Source organism: Xenopus tropicalis, chromosome 2 (genome assembly GCF_000004195.4).
Source record: "Xenopus tropicalis strain Nigerian chromosome 2, UCB_Xtro_10.0, whole genome shotgun sequence".
Lineage (NCBI taxonomy): Eukaryota > Metazoa > Chordata > Amphibia > Anura > Pipidae > Xenopus > Xenopus tropicalis.
The window spans coordinates 65,348,652-65,362,709 of NC_030678.2; the positions used below are offsets into that span (position 1 = coordinate 65,348,652).

General features: G+C 39.1%; 1 protein-coding gene across 3 annotated transcripts in view; it reads right to left on the reverse strand.

Moving 5' to 3' along the window:
• Positions 1–258: 258 nt before the first annotated feature.
• Positions 259–14,058, reverse strand: part of bak1 (BCL2 antagonist/killer 1) — a 146,080-nt gene continuing 132,280 nt past the window's right edge. For all 3 annotated transcript variants that reach the window (XM_031896846.1, XM_031896844.1, XM_031896845.1), the window contains 2 exons: positions 3,411–3,591; positions 259–2,248 (listed from right to left, as the gene is read on the reverse strand). In XM_031896846.1, the coding sequence (XP_031752706.1) occupies positions 2,150–2,248; positions 3,411–3,591 (280 nt within the window). In that variant the 3' untranslated portion in view covers positions 259–2,149. The remainder of the gene's footprint in view (positions 2,249–3,410; positions 3,592–14,058) is intronic.

Here is a 14,058-nt window from a genome sequence, read left to right on the forward strand (position 1 = left end):
TTGGGCTAAAATACGGTGTGTGTGCCTGCATCCAGGCCGAAGCAATATTTCCAGATGCAGACACAACTTTCAGATTTTTAAGGCAAAGGGGCAGATTCTCAGCCCAAGGCTAGCCTTAGTTGTCAACACATATTATTGATGAGTGATGCAAAATTATTTCTTTTAATAGGTTGTGTGAGCTAGGCCAAATTGAAAATGTTTGCTTGTTGCGTGTATAAAATACGGCGAGGAAAAAAAAAAAAGTCTCGAAACACATAATACTGTTTTATACAAGCCTGTGTTTTTATTCCTGAGTAATAGCTTATTAAAGAAAAAACTCAAATTAGCAAATTAGGCAAAGATGTGTTTTTTGTGAAATAAAGTTTTTTGTGAAATCTCAAATGTATTATTAAATTAAATAAAATTGCTTAAGATGATTCCAATTTACTTCTATAGAAACTGCAGCTTTTACTTGGTGAGTTTTTTATGTTGCTTTTTGTGTGAAGGTTTTTTTGAAGGTTGCACAAAATAGTCTTGCGTATTTTCTCATTCTTTCTCAAATCAAGAAAATAATACAAGCTTAAATTTTGATAGGTCTGCCCCAAAGTTCATATGCAACGCACACTTTAACAGCTACAGATATAATACCTAATATATTTATGTTTTGTAATGAGTTACTGACCTCTGCCTTGACCAAAAAAATAAAACGATCGAATTAGAACGATGGGTATAGGCGTCCTCGGTTCAGACTAAATCTGACTAAATTTTTAAATCTGCCCGATCGAGATCTGGATGATTTCAGGACAGATGTCGGTCGGGCAGGCCCGTCGTTAGTGCCCATACACGGCCTTTACTTATGGTGCTACTATCATTAAAAATAGTCACTGAAGTGGTCTTGTGTTTGGCCAGACATCTACAGCAATTAACTTGCAATTAAGACTAACATTAATGGGAAAGTAAAAATAGAATGGGGCATGCAAAGTTGCTAGGCATCCCCAGTGAGTCTACTGGTTTAATCTGCAACCCTAGGCTGCTGCTGGTGGTTTAAGCATCCTTGGATGAGTTCATAAACAGTACCATCTAGAATCGCGAGTGAATCCCTTCTTTATTTTTATGTTAATAATCCTGAAAAACACACTTTAGTTGGAAAGCAAAGTGCAGACATCATTGCACAAAAGTAATACTATGGGGGAATTGTAAAAAAAAAAAAAAATCGCACAAATCTAAGACTATGGGGGGGATTGTAATAAAAATCGCAAATGGTGTGTAAAAAGACGTTTTTGTGAATGTTTAGTGCTGCTCACAATGTAATACTGTTCACTAAACATTTACAGTGTATTACATTGTGAATGTTTATTACCTGATTGAAGATGGTGTAAATCTTAACTTGAAAATAGGTTGAGAAGTTTTGTTACATACACTAAGCAATCACAAACCTACTGTCACAAGACATGCAAAGGATTCGCAAATGCAAAATTTGTCGCAAACTAAAATTTGGTCCCATTGCAACCCCATTAGAAAAAAAAAGGAAAAAGACCCTCCTAGCCCATGGGGGCACCAGTTATTAACCTATTGTTCACCTGGTCCCCTCTGCCACGGGGCTTCTGACTGCAGTACCCCATGTACTCTCCAGAAGTTACCTTAAAGGAAGCACCTGGGTATAAATTCACTTTGGCAACTTTGTTTTTTACAATATCATGACTTAGATAATATGTATTTAAAGTTAGCAGTGAAGATAAGAAGCTGCGTGTGGTCCTCCATTCTGCAAGTTTAATTTGTTGCACAAAACACTAGAAAGGCCAGCCCTACTGGTCCAGTGCCTGTCACAAGTATCCTTACATGCATGTGTTTTTAAGGAAAAAAATACATTTGTTGGGCAGTGAACATAAACTCATGCCTCAAAGATTATTCTGAACTCCATCTACTAAGTGTAGAGGAAACCGGTCTGTTTATTAAAAGACAATAGGACTTATTTATCAACATTGAGTAAATTTGCACTTGAGTTACCTATAACAAACAATTAAGCATCTTTATTAAACCAGCTGCAGGTAGAACAAAATAGTTTCATTAGTTGCCATGGGTTTCTGCCAAAATGTGAATTTGGCCAGTACAAGCCGTAATGGGTTTACTAGCAACTGTGTTGGCAGTTGAATGTTATGAAAGCAGGTGGTCATGTCAACCGTTGAAGCAGAAACTGCAGGGTAAGTGCCACACTGAGAGCCGCGATGACATATTTTACGCTGTAATTTGTTAACTGGAAAAATGCCACCTAAAAAAAAGGAAAGAAATGCCAGATGACAATAAATATTGATATATTTATCAATTTTAATTTCTTTTTAAATCTCTGCACCAAACAATTTTTCAAAACTAACTCATTGTACAGGTATAGGATCTGTTATGCAGAATGTTCAGGGCCTAGGGCTTTAAGGTCCTTCATTCTATCACATAAATAAGATTTTGGCATGATACAAACCTTGCCTTTCTAATAGCATCCACAAAATGGCACCCACCAGCTTTTTGTGACTGTGTAATTCCAAGACTCAAGGAAACAAGATTTATATTATTTAAATAGTGTAAATGAAGTTTATTTTGCTCAACTAACATGATATAAAATATTTGCAGTTATTTGTTAGGGTGACAGGTCCCGTTTAAGTCTACTAAGAAATTCTGTTAAATAATCCCAACAGGATTATTTAGCCTCCAATAAGTATTAATTATATCTTAGGATCAAATATAATGTACTGTTTTTCAGTACTTTCTGGATAATAAGTTTCCAGATAACGGATCCCATACCTGTATCTCTCATATCTGATCATTAAGTCATACAGCATACCTTCAAAAAAAATAGTAGGAGGGACAAAATTAACTGCATAAATGTGACCATTACACTTTGTAGCCATAATATACCACACTTAATTAAAAAAACTCACCCTGCTTAAAGACCGTTGTAATCACAGCATCATGAGCAAAGAGGCACTAGGTCCATCAGCATTTTATGTCAGTCACGCTATGGCCCACACCATTTCATGTTATATTCTGCCCCCCAAGCATTTAATGACACACTGTGGCCTCCAAGCACTTTAAGGCACTCTCTGACCCCCCCAGCATTTTATAAAAGACAGTGGCAGGCCCTGCCCCAAGCATTGCACAGGCCTCTCATGACCAGGTGACTGTGGGTATACTTAAGATTATGTAAACAGGGATATTTAAGAGGAAACCGAAATCAGCAGCTGCAGGATAAAAAATTAGCGCTGTCCTGCAGCTGGGTGGTATGCTATAGTATTAAATTCTTTATGCAATGTGTTGTGAGCTCATAATCTTCAAATAAATCTGTATTTTGGCCCCCTCTATTAGCCTCTCCCTTACAGATTTGTTTCCAAAAATTCTATCCCTTTGTTCAGTAGTTTTTTTCTTATTTCTGCATCACTTACCCAGCCTCCTCTGCTTGATATCCATTGTGCAATGCAACTCTCCATAACATATCTCACCATCCACTGATTTATTATTCTGAAAAATCCTCGCTGCCCATTCCTGACAACATAAACTGCCATTCGATATCCGAAACCAAGCAGCGACAATATACGGCCCCAGTTTATTCCATTCTCAAACAGGCTGCAAAATAGATGGTGAGACATTTAACATGGCTTCAGGCATACTTAATGGCTGCCAATTAATAATTAAGGAAAAGTGATTGCTCTAGGTAGAAATACAGTATACAGAGGACAGCTCTGAACTGGCATGTATGGAGCTGCTGACTCTCAGAGCATCCTGTGGGGCCACAGCAGCAGTTTGTGGGAGTAGCGCTTGTAAGGGAACACAAGTTAAAGTTCTAGGCAGTGGCAATCCTGGGGTTGCTGCCACCCCTGATGCCACAGGTGCTCCCTACCGCCTATGGCAAGGTTCTAATCTTGCCTCATGGCCAGAGCAGCCCTGGTTATATGGGATGCAGTTATTAGATAGGTGGATAGGGTAATCTGTTACAAGGATCCAACATGCCACTGTCTGCGGCTTGCCTTGGTGCTAGGGTTCAGCATGTGGTGAAACAAGTAGACAGATTATTGGAGGGGCTGGGGAAGACCCAGTGGTCATGGTACACATAGGTACCAATGACAAAGTAAGAGTGCTGAGAGATTAGTGTAGGGAGGAGGGCTTTGGGTTTCTAGAGAACTGGGTGGCTGGGCTTTGCCAGGGATGGGCTGCACCTCAATGATGATGGAGCAGCTGCTCTTGGGGTGAAGATGGCTAGAGGGTTGGAAGAGTTTTTAACCTAGACATTGCAGTAAGTGATTCTGTGGAAGACAGGTTGGATAAAAATGGAGGAGGAGACTTGCTTGGGGGTACTGATATTGACAGGGAGGACCATAAGTTGTATATGCAAAATTCTCATGCTGGTACCAGTATTAAATGTATGTTTACAAATGCAAGGAGTCTGCCAAATGCAAGGAGACTGGCAAAATGGGTAAGCTGGAGGTGCTTGTTCTGGAGAGGAAATATGATTGATGTTGCTGAAACACTGCTGAAATAGTCACATGACTGGGTAGTAAATATAGGAGGCTATACCTTGTTTTGGAGGCAATAGAAATTGAGGGGGGGTTGTTTGTTAAGTAGGATTTATAAGCAAATATAAATGAGGAAGTGATGATGGTAAATGAGGGAGCTGAAGCCTAATGGGTTGAGCTTTTCACAGATAGTAAAAAATCCAGCAAATTAATTGCATAGGTATGCTATAGACTCCCTAATGTAGGAGAAAAAGATGAGGTTCAGCTCCTGTTGTAAATAGAAAAGGCTGCTAGTTTGGGGCAAAAATAATAATGGGGGATTTTATTTACCCAACTATTGACTGGAGCAATAGTACTGACAGGACAGTAAATAGGCTTTGATTGCCAGCTTGGAGTCAGAAAGGAATTTTTTCCCCTCTGTAGCTAATTAGGAAGGCTTGAGAAGGGCTTTTTTGTCTTCCTCTGGATCAACTAGCAGTCAGGCAGGTTATATATGGGCATAAAAGGTTGAACTTGATGTACTTTTGTCTTTTTTCAACATAATTTTTTATTTTTGTGCATTAGGTAAATGAAAAATAAATAACAGGCTTCATTTACCTGGAGCTTGGTCCTTTAGGGAAGGTTAGAAAGTGGAAAACATACAAACAAACAAGAGAATTTAGTAGAGAAAAGAAAGCAAAATAAATAATTCAGTATGGTAACATTGCCATGAAAGCCATCTTAAAATTAAAGGAAAAAGGGAAAACATGTTTTATTTCAAAACACATTGGCTAATAGAGCTTATCCAGCAGAATACTGCATTGAAATCCTCAAAAAAAAAAAAAGCATTTCACATGGTGCTAGCCATATTCTTCATTCCACAGGGTGCTACAGTCATTTGACCTGTGCTCTGATAAACTTTAGTCACACTTTGCTGCTGAGCTGCAAGTTGGATTTGTACCACCCCCCTCCCTTTCCATCCCCAGCAGCCGATCAGCAGAACAATGGCTTGGTATACACCAGCTCCCTAACAACTATGCTGAAGAATTCATCTACTTGAACTGATGCCTCCATGAGCTTGTACTGTCCTGAACTTTAGTAAGCTTGTCAGGTAAATTAGGAGAGCTGGAGTATAAGGTAGCAAGATTCAGTTCCCAGTAGATATCTGAATAGCACTTAACAGCAAGAAATCCAAGTCTGGCTTGGATTTCTAATGTGTACCACTGGCTTTGTCTGAAAGCTGCCTACACACCAAAATTACAAATAAAAAAAAAATACATTTGTTGGTTCAAGTATAACATTTTAACTCTTTTACTGCCAAGCACGTATCTCATACGTGCTGGCAGTAAAAGGGCTTAAACGCCAACGACGTGTCTCATATGTCGTTGGCCTTTAAGCGCTGCTCTCTGCAGCGGCGGCATGTGCCGCCGCTGCAGAGAGCTTCTAACAATGATAGCCCCCCTGGGCAATGTGCCAGGGGGGCTGTCATGAGGGTTCTGCGATCGATCGGGTCGCAGGACCCTGCAGGAAGTAGCAGACACGATCGCATCGCGTCTGCTGCTTCCTGCTTCCTCCTTCCCCCCCAGCGCCGGCCCAACTGAGCAAGGAGCGATCGGGTCTTCAGGACAGGTAAGGACATTTATTTTTCTTGCATTTACACACCATTTACACACTTAGACACACATTTGCATACATTTATACACACTTACATACATTTACACACACTTACAGCACACATTTTAGCATTTTTTTTTTCATTTTTCACACTTTTATACACATGTACATGTACACACATGTACACACATGTATACACAAACACTTTGGTTTTTTTTTTGTTTTGCTTTTTTGTTTTTTTTTTTTCATTTTACCACTTTGTTTTTATTTTCTTTTACCTAAAAACTGTTTATTTTGACAGCGTGACTATTGGATCAGATATTCTGACCACTAATTACACTGTCATGTAACTTATTTTGTTGTTTCACTGATTTGCAAAATTTTTGTGGTTTTATCACATTTTATCCCTCCATAAGTGTTCCTGATCTGTTTTTAGCGTAGCTTTGCCAGGTGTAACTTTGGTGTACAAAAATAACTTTGCCTATTTTGAATTCATCAGAATGTGTACTTTCCAAAAATATATGGTTTTCTGGGGGTCACTGCATAGTTAGGGGGGGTTACTGCACATAATACACTGACAGGGGGCTCTGTGTGCAAAAGCTGAGCTGGCAGGCGAGAAATCCTTATGCGCTATTTTCATTTTGGGTTCAGTACATACCGCAGACTTTGGTATATCTATGCATATTGGGCATCAAACTGTTCAGTAGACCTCTGGTGTTCCTATTTGGGGTGACTTGCCTTTGTACGCAAGAAATTGTGTGAGATAAATGCGGCAAATTGCAACTTTTTTAGGCGATTTTCTGAAATGTCATAAAAACCAATAACTAGGAAAGCTCTGCAGATTGGTACTTTGGTGTAGAAAGGACTCTTTACCCTTGTTGGATTTGTCAGAATGTGTACTTTCCAAAAATATATGGTTTTGTGGGGGTCACTGTATAGTTAGGGGAAGTTTTGGCACATAATACACTGACAGGGGGCTCTGTGTGCAAAAGCTGAGTTGGCAGGCGAGAAATCCTTATGCGCTATTTTCATTTTGGGTTCAGTACATACCGCAGACTTTGGTATATCTATGCATATTGGGCATCAAACTGTTCAGTAGACCTTAGGTGTTCCTATTTGGGGTGACTTGCCTTTGTACGCAAGAAATTGTGTGAGATAAATGCGGCAAATTGCAACTTTTTTAGGCGATTTTCTGAAATGTCATAAAAAACAATAACTTTAGGAAAGCTCTGCAGATTGGTACTTTGGTGTAGAAAGGACTCTTTACCCTTGTTGGATTTGTCAGAATGTGTACTTTCCAAAAATATATGGTTTTGTGGGGGTCACTGTATAGTTAGGGGAAGTTTTGGCACATAATACACTGACAGGGGGCTCTGTGTGCAAAAGCTGAGTTGGCAGGCGAGAAATCCTTATGCGCTATTTTCATTTTGGGTTCAGTACATACCGCAGACTTTGGTATATCTATGCATATTGGGCATCAAACTGTTCAGTAGACCTTAGGTGTTCCTATTTGGGGTGACTTGCCTTTGTACGCAAGAAATTGTGTGAGATAAATGCGGCAAATTGCAACTTTTTTAGGCGATTTTCTGAAATGTCATAAAAAACAATAACTTTAGGAAAGCTCTGCAGATTAGTACTTTGGTGTAGAAAGGACTCTTTACCCTTGTTGGATTTGTCAGAATGTGTACTTTCCAAAAATATATGGTTTTGTGGGGGTCACTGTATAGTTAGGGGAAGTTTTGGCACATAATACACTGACAGGGGGCTCTGTGTGCAAAAGCTGAGCTGGCAGGCGAGAAATCCTTATGCGCTATTTTCATTTTGGGTTCAGTACATACCGCAGACTTTGGTATATCTATGCATATTGGGCATCAAACTGTTCAGTAGGCCTCTGGTGTTCCTTTTTGGGGTGATTTGTCTTTATCTGATCTTTATCAAGAAATTGTGAGAGATAAATGCGGCAAATTGCAACATTTTTATGCGATTTTTGAAATGTCATATAAATCTGCAAACTTAGGAAAGCTTTACAGCTTGGTACTTTGAAGCAAGAAGAAATGATTACCCATTATAGATTCGGGGGGATGTGTACTTTCCAAAAATATATGGCTTTCTGGGGTGAATGTACTTTTTTTGTAGCATTATCCCACATAAAGGATGTAAATGTGTTGATTTTGCAGGAGCTGAAATGATAGATCATATGGGGGTATGTTCCCATTGGGGCCCCTACATGCCACATACTTAGGTAAACCTATACATATTGGGCATCAAACTGTTCAGTGGACCCCTGGCGTTCAAATTTAGGGTGTTTTATCTTGGTACCTAACACTATGTGGGAGATAAGATGCTGCAAAGTGGAAGCTTTGAGGGGATTTTTGGAAATGTCATCAAAATTGCTAATTTTAGAAAAGCTGTGCGGCTTGGTACTTTGGAGTAGAAAGACATGGGTACCCATTTTAGATTCGGGGGAATGTGTACTTTCCAAAAATATATGACTTTCTGGGGTGAGCGTATTTTTTGTAGCTTTATCCCACATATAATGATGTAAATGTGTTGATTTTGCAGGAGCTGAAATGACAGAAATGACAGTATATATGGGGGTATGTTCACATTGGGGCCCCTACATGCCACATACTTAGGTAAACCTATACATATTGGGCATCAAACTGTTCAGTGGACCCCTGGTGTTCAAATTCAGGGTGTTTTATCTTGGTACCTAATGCTATGTGGGAGATAAGATGCTGCAAAGTGGAAGCTTTGAGGGGATTTTGGAAATGTCATCAAAATTGCTAACTTTAGAAAAGCTGTGCGGCTTGGTACTTTGGAGTAGAAAGACATGGGTACCCATTTTAGATTCGGGGGAATGTGTACTTTCCAAAAATATATGACTTTCTGGGGTGAGCGTACTTTTTTGTAGCTTTATCTCACATATAATGATGTAAATGTGTTGATTTTGCAGGAGCTGAAATGACAGAAATGACAGTACATATGGGGGTATGTTCCCATTGGGGCCCCTACATGCCACATACTTAGGTAAACCTATACATATTGGGCATCAAACTGTTCAGTGGACCCCTGGTGTTCAAATTCAGGGTGTTTTATCTTGGTACCTAATGCTATGTGGGAGATAAGATGCTGCAAAGTGGAAGCTTTGAGGGGATTTTTGGAAATGCCATCAAAATTGCTAACTTTAGAAAAGCTGTGCGGCTTGGTACTTTGGAGTAGAAAGACATGGGTACCCATTTTAGATTCGGGGGAATGTGTACTTTCCAAAAATATATGACTTTCTGGGGTGAGCGTACTTTTTTGTAGCTTTATCTCACATATAATGATGTAAATGTGTTGATTTTGCAGGAGCTGAAATGACAGAAATGACAGTACATATGGGGGTATGTTCCCATTGGGGCCCCTACATACCACATACTTAGGTAAACCTATACATATTGGGCATCAAACTGTTCAGTGGACCCCTGGCGTTCAAATTCAGGGTGTTTTATCTTGGTACCTAATGCTATGTGGGAGATAAGATGCTGCAAAGTGGAAGCTTTGAGGGGATTTTTGGAAATGTCATCAAAATTGCTAACTTTAGAAAAGCTGTGCGGCTTGGTACTTTGGAGTAGAAAGACATGGGTACCCATTTTAGATTCGGGGGGATGTGTACTTTCCAAAAATATATGACTTTCTGGGGTGAGCGTACTTTTTTGTAGCTTTATCCCACATATAATGATGTAAATGTGTTGATTTTGCAGGAGCTGAAATGACAGTATATATGGGGGTATGTTCACATTCGGGCCCCTACATGCCACATACTTAGGTAAACCTATACATATTGGGCATCAAACTGTTCAGTGGACCCCAGGCATTCATATTTAGGGTGTTTTATTTGGTTACTTTATGACCTGTAGGAGATAAGATACTATAGACTGGAAGCTTTGAAGCGATTTTTAAAAAAAATCACAAATTTTGATAAAAACCAATAACTTTAGGAAAGCATTGCGACTTGATAGTTTGGAGTAGGCACACAGTTGTGCCTATTCTGTATTCCCCAGAATCTGTTCTTTCCAAAAATGTACAATTTTCTGGGATAAACCTTCTGTTAGTGGAATTTTGGCCTTGAAATCCAAAGTATGCGGTTTTTTTGGAGCAGTGCTTTGGGAATTTGGTAATGTACTGCTGGGAGTTTTTGACCTATACAAGTGAGAAATCTCCATAAAACTATATATATTTGGTATTGGCATGTTCAGGAGACATGGGACTTTCCAAATCAGTTGTATATTCGTGCATAAAATAATTTTTGTTTCTAGTATGTGTGATTATATTATGGAAAATTTGATTTTTTTTGCATTTTTAGACATTTAGAAGCCTATATCTTGTTACAGAATTGGAATTGCACAAAAATTCTACCATATTTTGAAAGCTTAGGTTGTTCTGAAAAAAACGATATATTGTTTTCCTTGGTAAACTAAAAGTCCCCCCGAGGAAAGGCCCCTAAAGTGAAACAGTGCAAAATGTTCAAAAACTGTCTGGCAATACAAGTTCCGCTTTGTCCAAAACGGCTGGCAGTAAAAGGGTTAATTGGTAGAGTGAATTATTTGCTATGTAAACAGTATAATTTAGAAATAAAAAGTACAACATAAAAATTAAGACAGAAGACAGGCCTGATTTATGATTGCAGTCATTTATGATTTACTAACTCATGCTGGGTTTTATGCCGAAAAGCTCAGCAATTTCTGTAATTTATATTGTATAGACAGCAGTAATCTAAAATAATTTACATTTTAAATCTCTATTTTTTTATTTTTTGGTTGTGCAGCTCTTAGGCTTAATTACCCTAGCAACCATGCAGCAGTTTAATGATATTTCTCACCTGTTGGTGACAAAGAGCTTGGAGTTTTTTTTTTCTTTTCAAAATACTTGCCTTTTTCTGCATTTTAGCTAAATTGAGGGATTCTAGTGTATTATCGTAAACAATTCCCTTGATTGTTAAGGAAAATGTATTTTGTAGCACTTCCAGAGCGCTGGTAAGGCCCCATCTAGAATATGCTGTTCAGTTTTGGTCTCCAGTGCTCAAACGGGACCCTATTGAGTTAGAGAGGGTCCAGAGAAGGGCAACTAAGCTGGTAAAGGGTATGGAAAGTCTCAGTTATGAAGAAAGACTGGCCAAGTTGGGTCTGTTTACACTGGAGAAGAGACGCTTAAGAGGTGACATGATAACTATGTATAAATATATAAAGGGATCATATAATAACCTCTCTAATGTTTTATTTACCAGTAGGTCCTTCCAACGGACACGAGGGCACCCACTTCGTTTAGAAGAAGGGAGGTTCCATTTAAATATTCGGAAAGGTTTTTTTACTGTGAGAGCTGTGAAGCTGTGGACTTCCCTCCCCGAATCAGTCGTGCTGGCTGATACATTATATAACTTTAAGAAGGGGCTGGATGGATTCTTAGCAAGTGAGGGAATACAGGGGTATGGGAGATAGCTCTCAGTACAAGTGAGGGAATACAGGGTTATGGGAGATAGCTCTTAGTACTAGTTGATCCAGGGACTGGTCCGATTGCCATCTTGGAGTCAGGAAGGAATTTTTTCCCCTCTGCGGCAAATTAGAGAGGCTTCAGATGGGGTTTTTTTGCCTTCCTCTGGATCAACTAGTAGTTAGGCAGGTATATATAGGCATTATGGTTGAACTTGATGGACATATGTCTTTTTTCAACCCAACTTACTATGTTACTATGTTACTATGTCAACTCTTCATTAGTGGTTTCGGGGGGACTGTGGCATGTGATAGCTCGGTGCCTGAACTATTCTACCTGCGCCTGTGCCAATTACATCACCAAATGCTTATTGCACATGTGTGTCCGGACTTCACCACAAGACTTCGGGAGATTTTGGAAGAACAGAGAGAATGCTTCTGGGGGATGGGGGACGGGAGACTGAGAAAAGCCACCAAAACTCCCAAACAAATAGGGGGGTTAACAGCTCTGCATGCATTCCCCTACAGCTCAAAAGCAGTAGGAGAATGTCATTTTTGAATAGTGTAAGTATAACTGGAACTATACTTAGGGCCAGATTTACCAAAGTGTGAAATTAAAGCTTACCACAGAAACTCTTCATCCACTCTATACATTTTTAGAAAGAACGGATTCTGATGGATCCAGAATAGGTGCAACTGTCTTTCTACTCCAAATGATCAGGTTGCAATGCTTTCCTAAATGTACCAGTTTTTAAAAAAAAAATAGCAAAATTTGTGTGTGCATAGGTTTACCTAAGTATGTGGGATGTAGGGGCCCCAAATTGAAATCACCCCCATATGCTGTATAATTTCTGTTGTTTCAGTTACTGCAAAATCAACACATTTACTGCATGTTGTGGTGGGTAATGCCACAAAAAACAAAGTTTACCCCAGAAAACAATGTATTTTTGGAAGTACACATTCCCCCGAATCTAAAATGGGTACCCATGTCGTTCTACTCCAAAGTACTAAGCCGCAAAGCTTTCCTCAAATCGCAATTTTGATGAGATTTCTGAAAATCACCTCAAAGCTTTTACTTTGCAGCATCCTACCTCCAACATACTATTAGGTACCAAGATAAAACACCCTAATTATGTACCCCAGGGGTCATATGTGTCATGGAGGGGCCCCAAGGTGAAGATACCCCATACAATCATTTCTGTCATTTTAGCTACTGCAAAACCAACACTTTTACTGCATTTTATGGGGGGTAAAGCTAGAAAAAAGTATATTCTCTCGAGAAAACAATATATTTTTGGAAAGTACACATTCCCCCAAATCTAAAATGGGTACCCATGTCTTTCTACTCCAAAGTATGAAACGTAAAGCTTTTCTAAAATTGGTGATTTTGACGAAACTTGACCAAAAATCACCTCAAAACTTCCACTTTGCACCATCTTTTCTCTCACAGGTCATTAGATAACCATATAAAACACATTAAATATGAACACCAGGGGTCTACTGAACAGTTTGATGCTAAGTATGCATATATTAACCAATGTATGGGGTATGTATGGACCCCAAATGAAAGTAATGCAGGTGAATTTTCTAGCCTGCCAACTCAGTTTTGCAAACAGAGCCCCCAGACTGTGTATAATGTGTCGTAAGACCCCCTAACTGTACAGAGACCCCAGAAACAATATATTTTTAGAAAGCACACATTCTGACAAACCAAACATGGGTAAGGACATCTTTATACACCAAACTACCAAACAACAAAGCTTTCCTTAACTTAGCGATATTGATGACATTTCTGAAAATCACCTAAAAATGAATACAACTGTAATATAAGCTTTATCTCACGGAAATGTAACCCCCATTTGGCTGTAAAAATAGGCAATACCAGCTAGATAGGCTTTAGAGTATGGGGTACATAGGACTCTAACACACAAGATGGGCTTTTGCTATGTGGAAATATGAAGAGGCTGTAGTGTGACTACAATTCACTAAAGCTATGTGCTAGGAAAGGAAGTCCCCCTAAAAGATGTATTAGACCTATCTGTCAATCAAAATCTGACCCTGACTACTACATGAAGAAAGAATGAAGAGCCACAAAGAGTGACAGTAAAGAACTATAAAGGGAAGTTTGAGAACAAACTTCATGTTGGTTTGAAAAACGTGAAGTCGCTGAATGAAATCTGATCTGTTGTTGGTTCTGCACACTTTTTCTAACCTTGGACTACAATTATATAGTAAAAACCACTGTGCAAAGTTTAGGGACACTGGTTTTAACAGTGTCTGAATGACAGCAATTTAAATTTCCCCACTGAAAGTCAACGAGTGACATCTAACATTTCTAACCTGGAACTGCAGTTACGCAGTGGCTAACTGCAAAGTTTAGGGACCCTAGGATTAATAGTTAAAGAATGGCAGCAGTTCAAATTTAAACCAATAAAAGTCAATATGTAAATTGTGATTGGTGGGAAAGCCCACTTTTCCTAAGCTTAAGTGGAAGCCACCCAGTGACAAACAGTGGG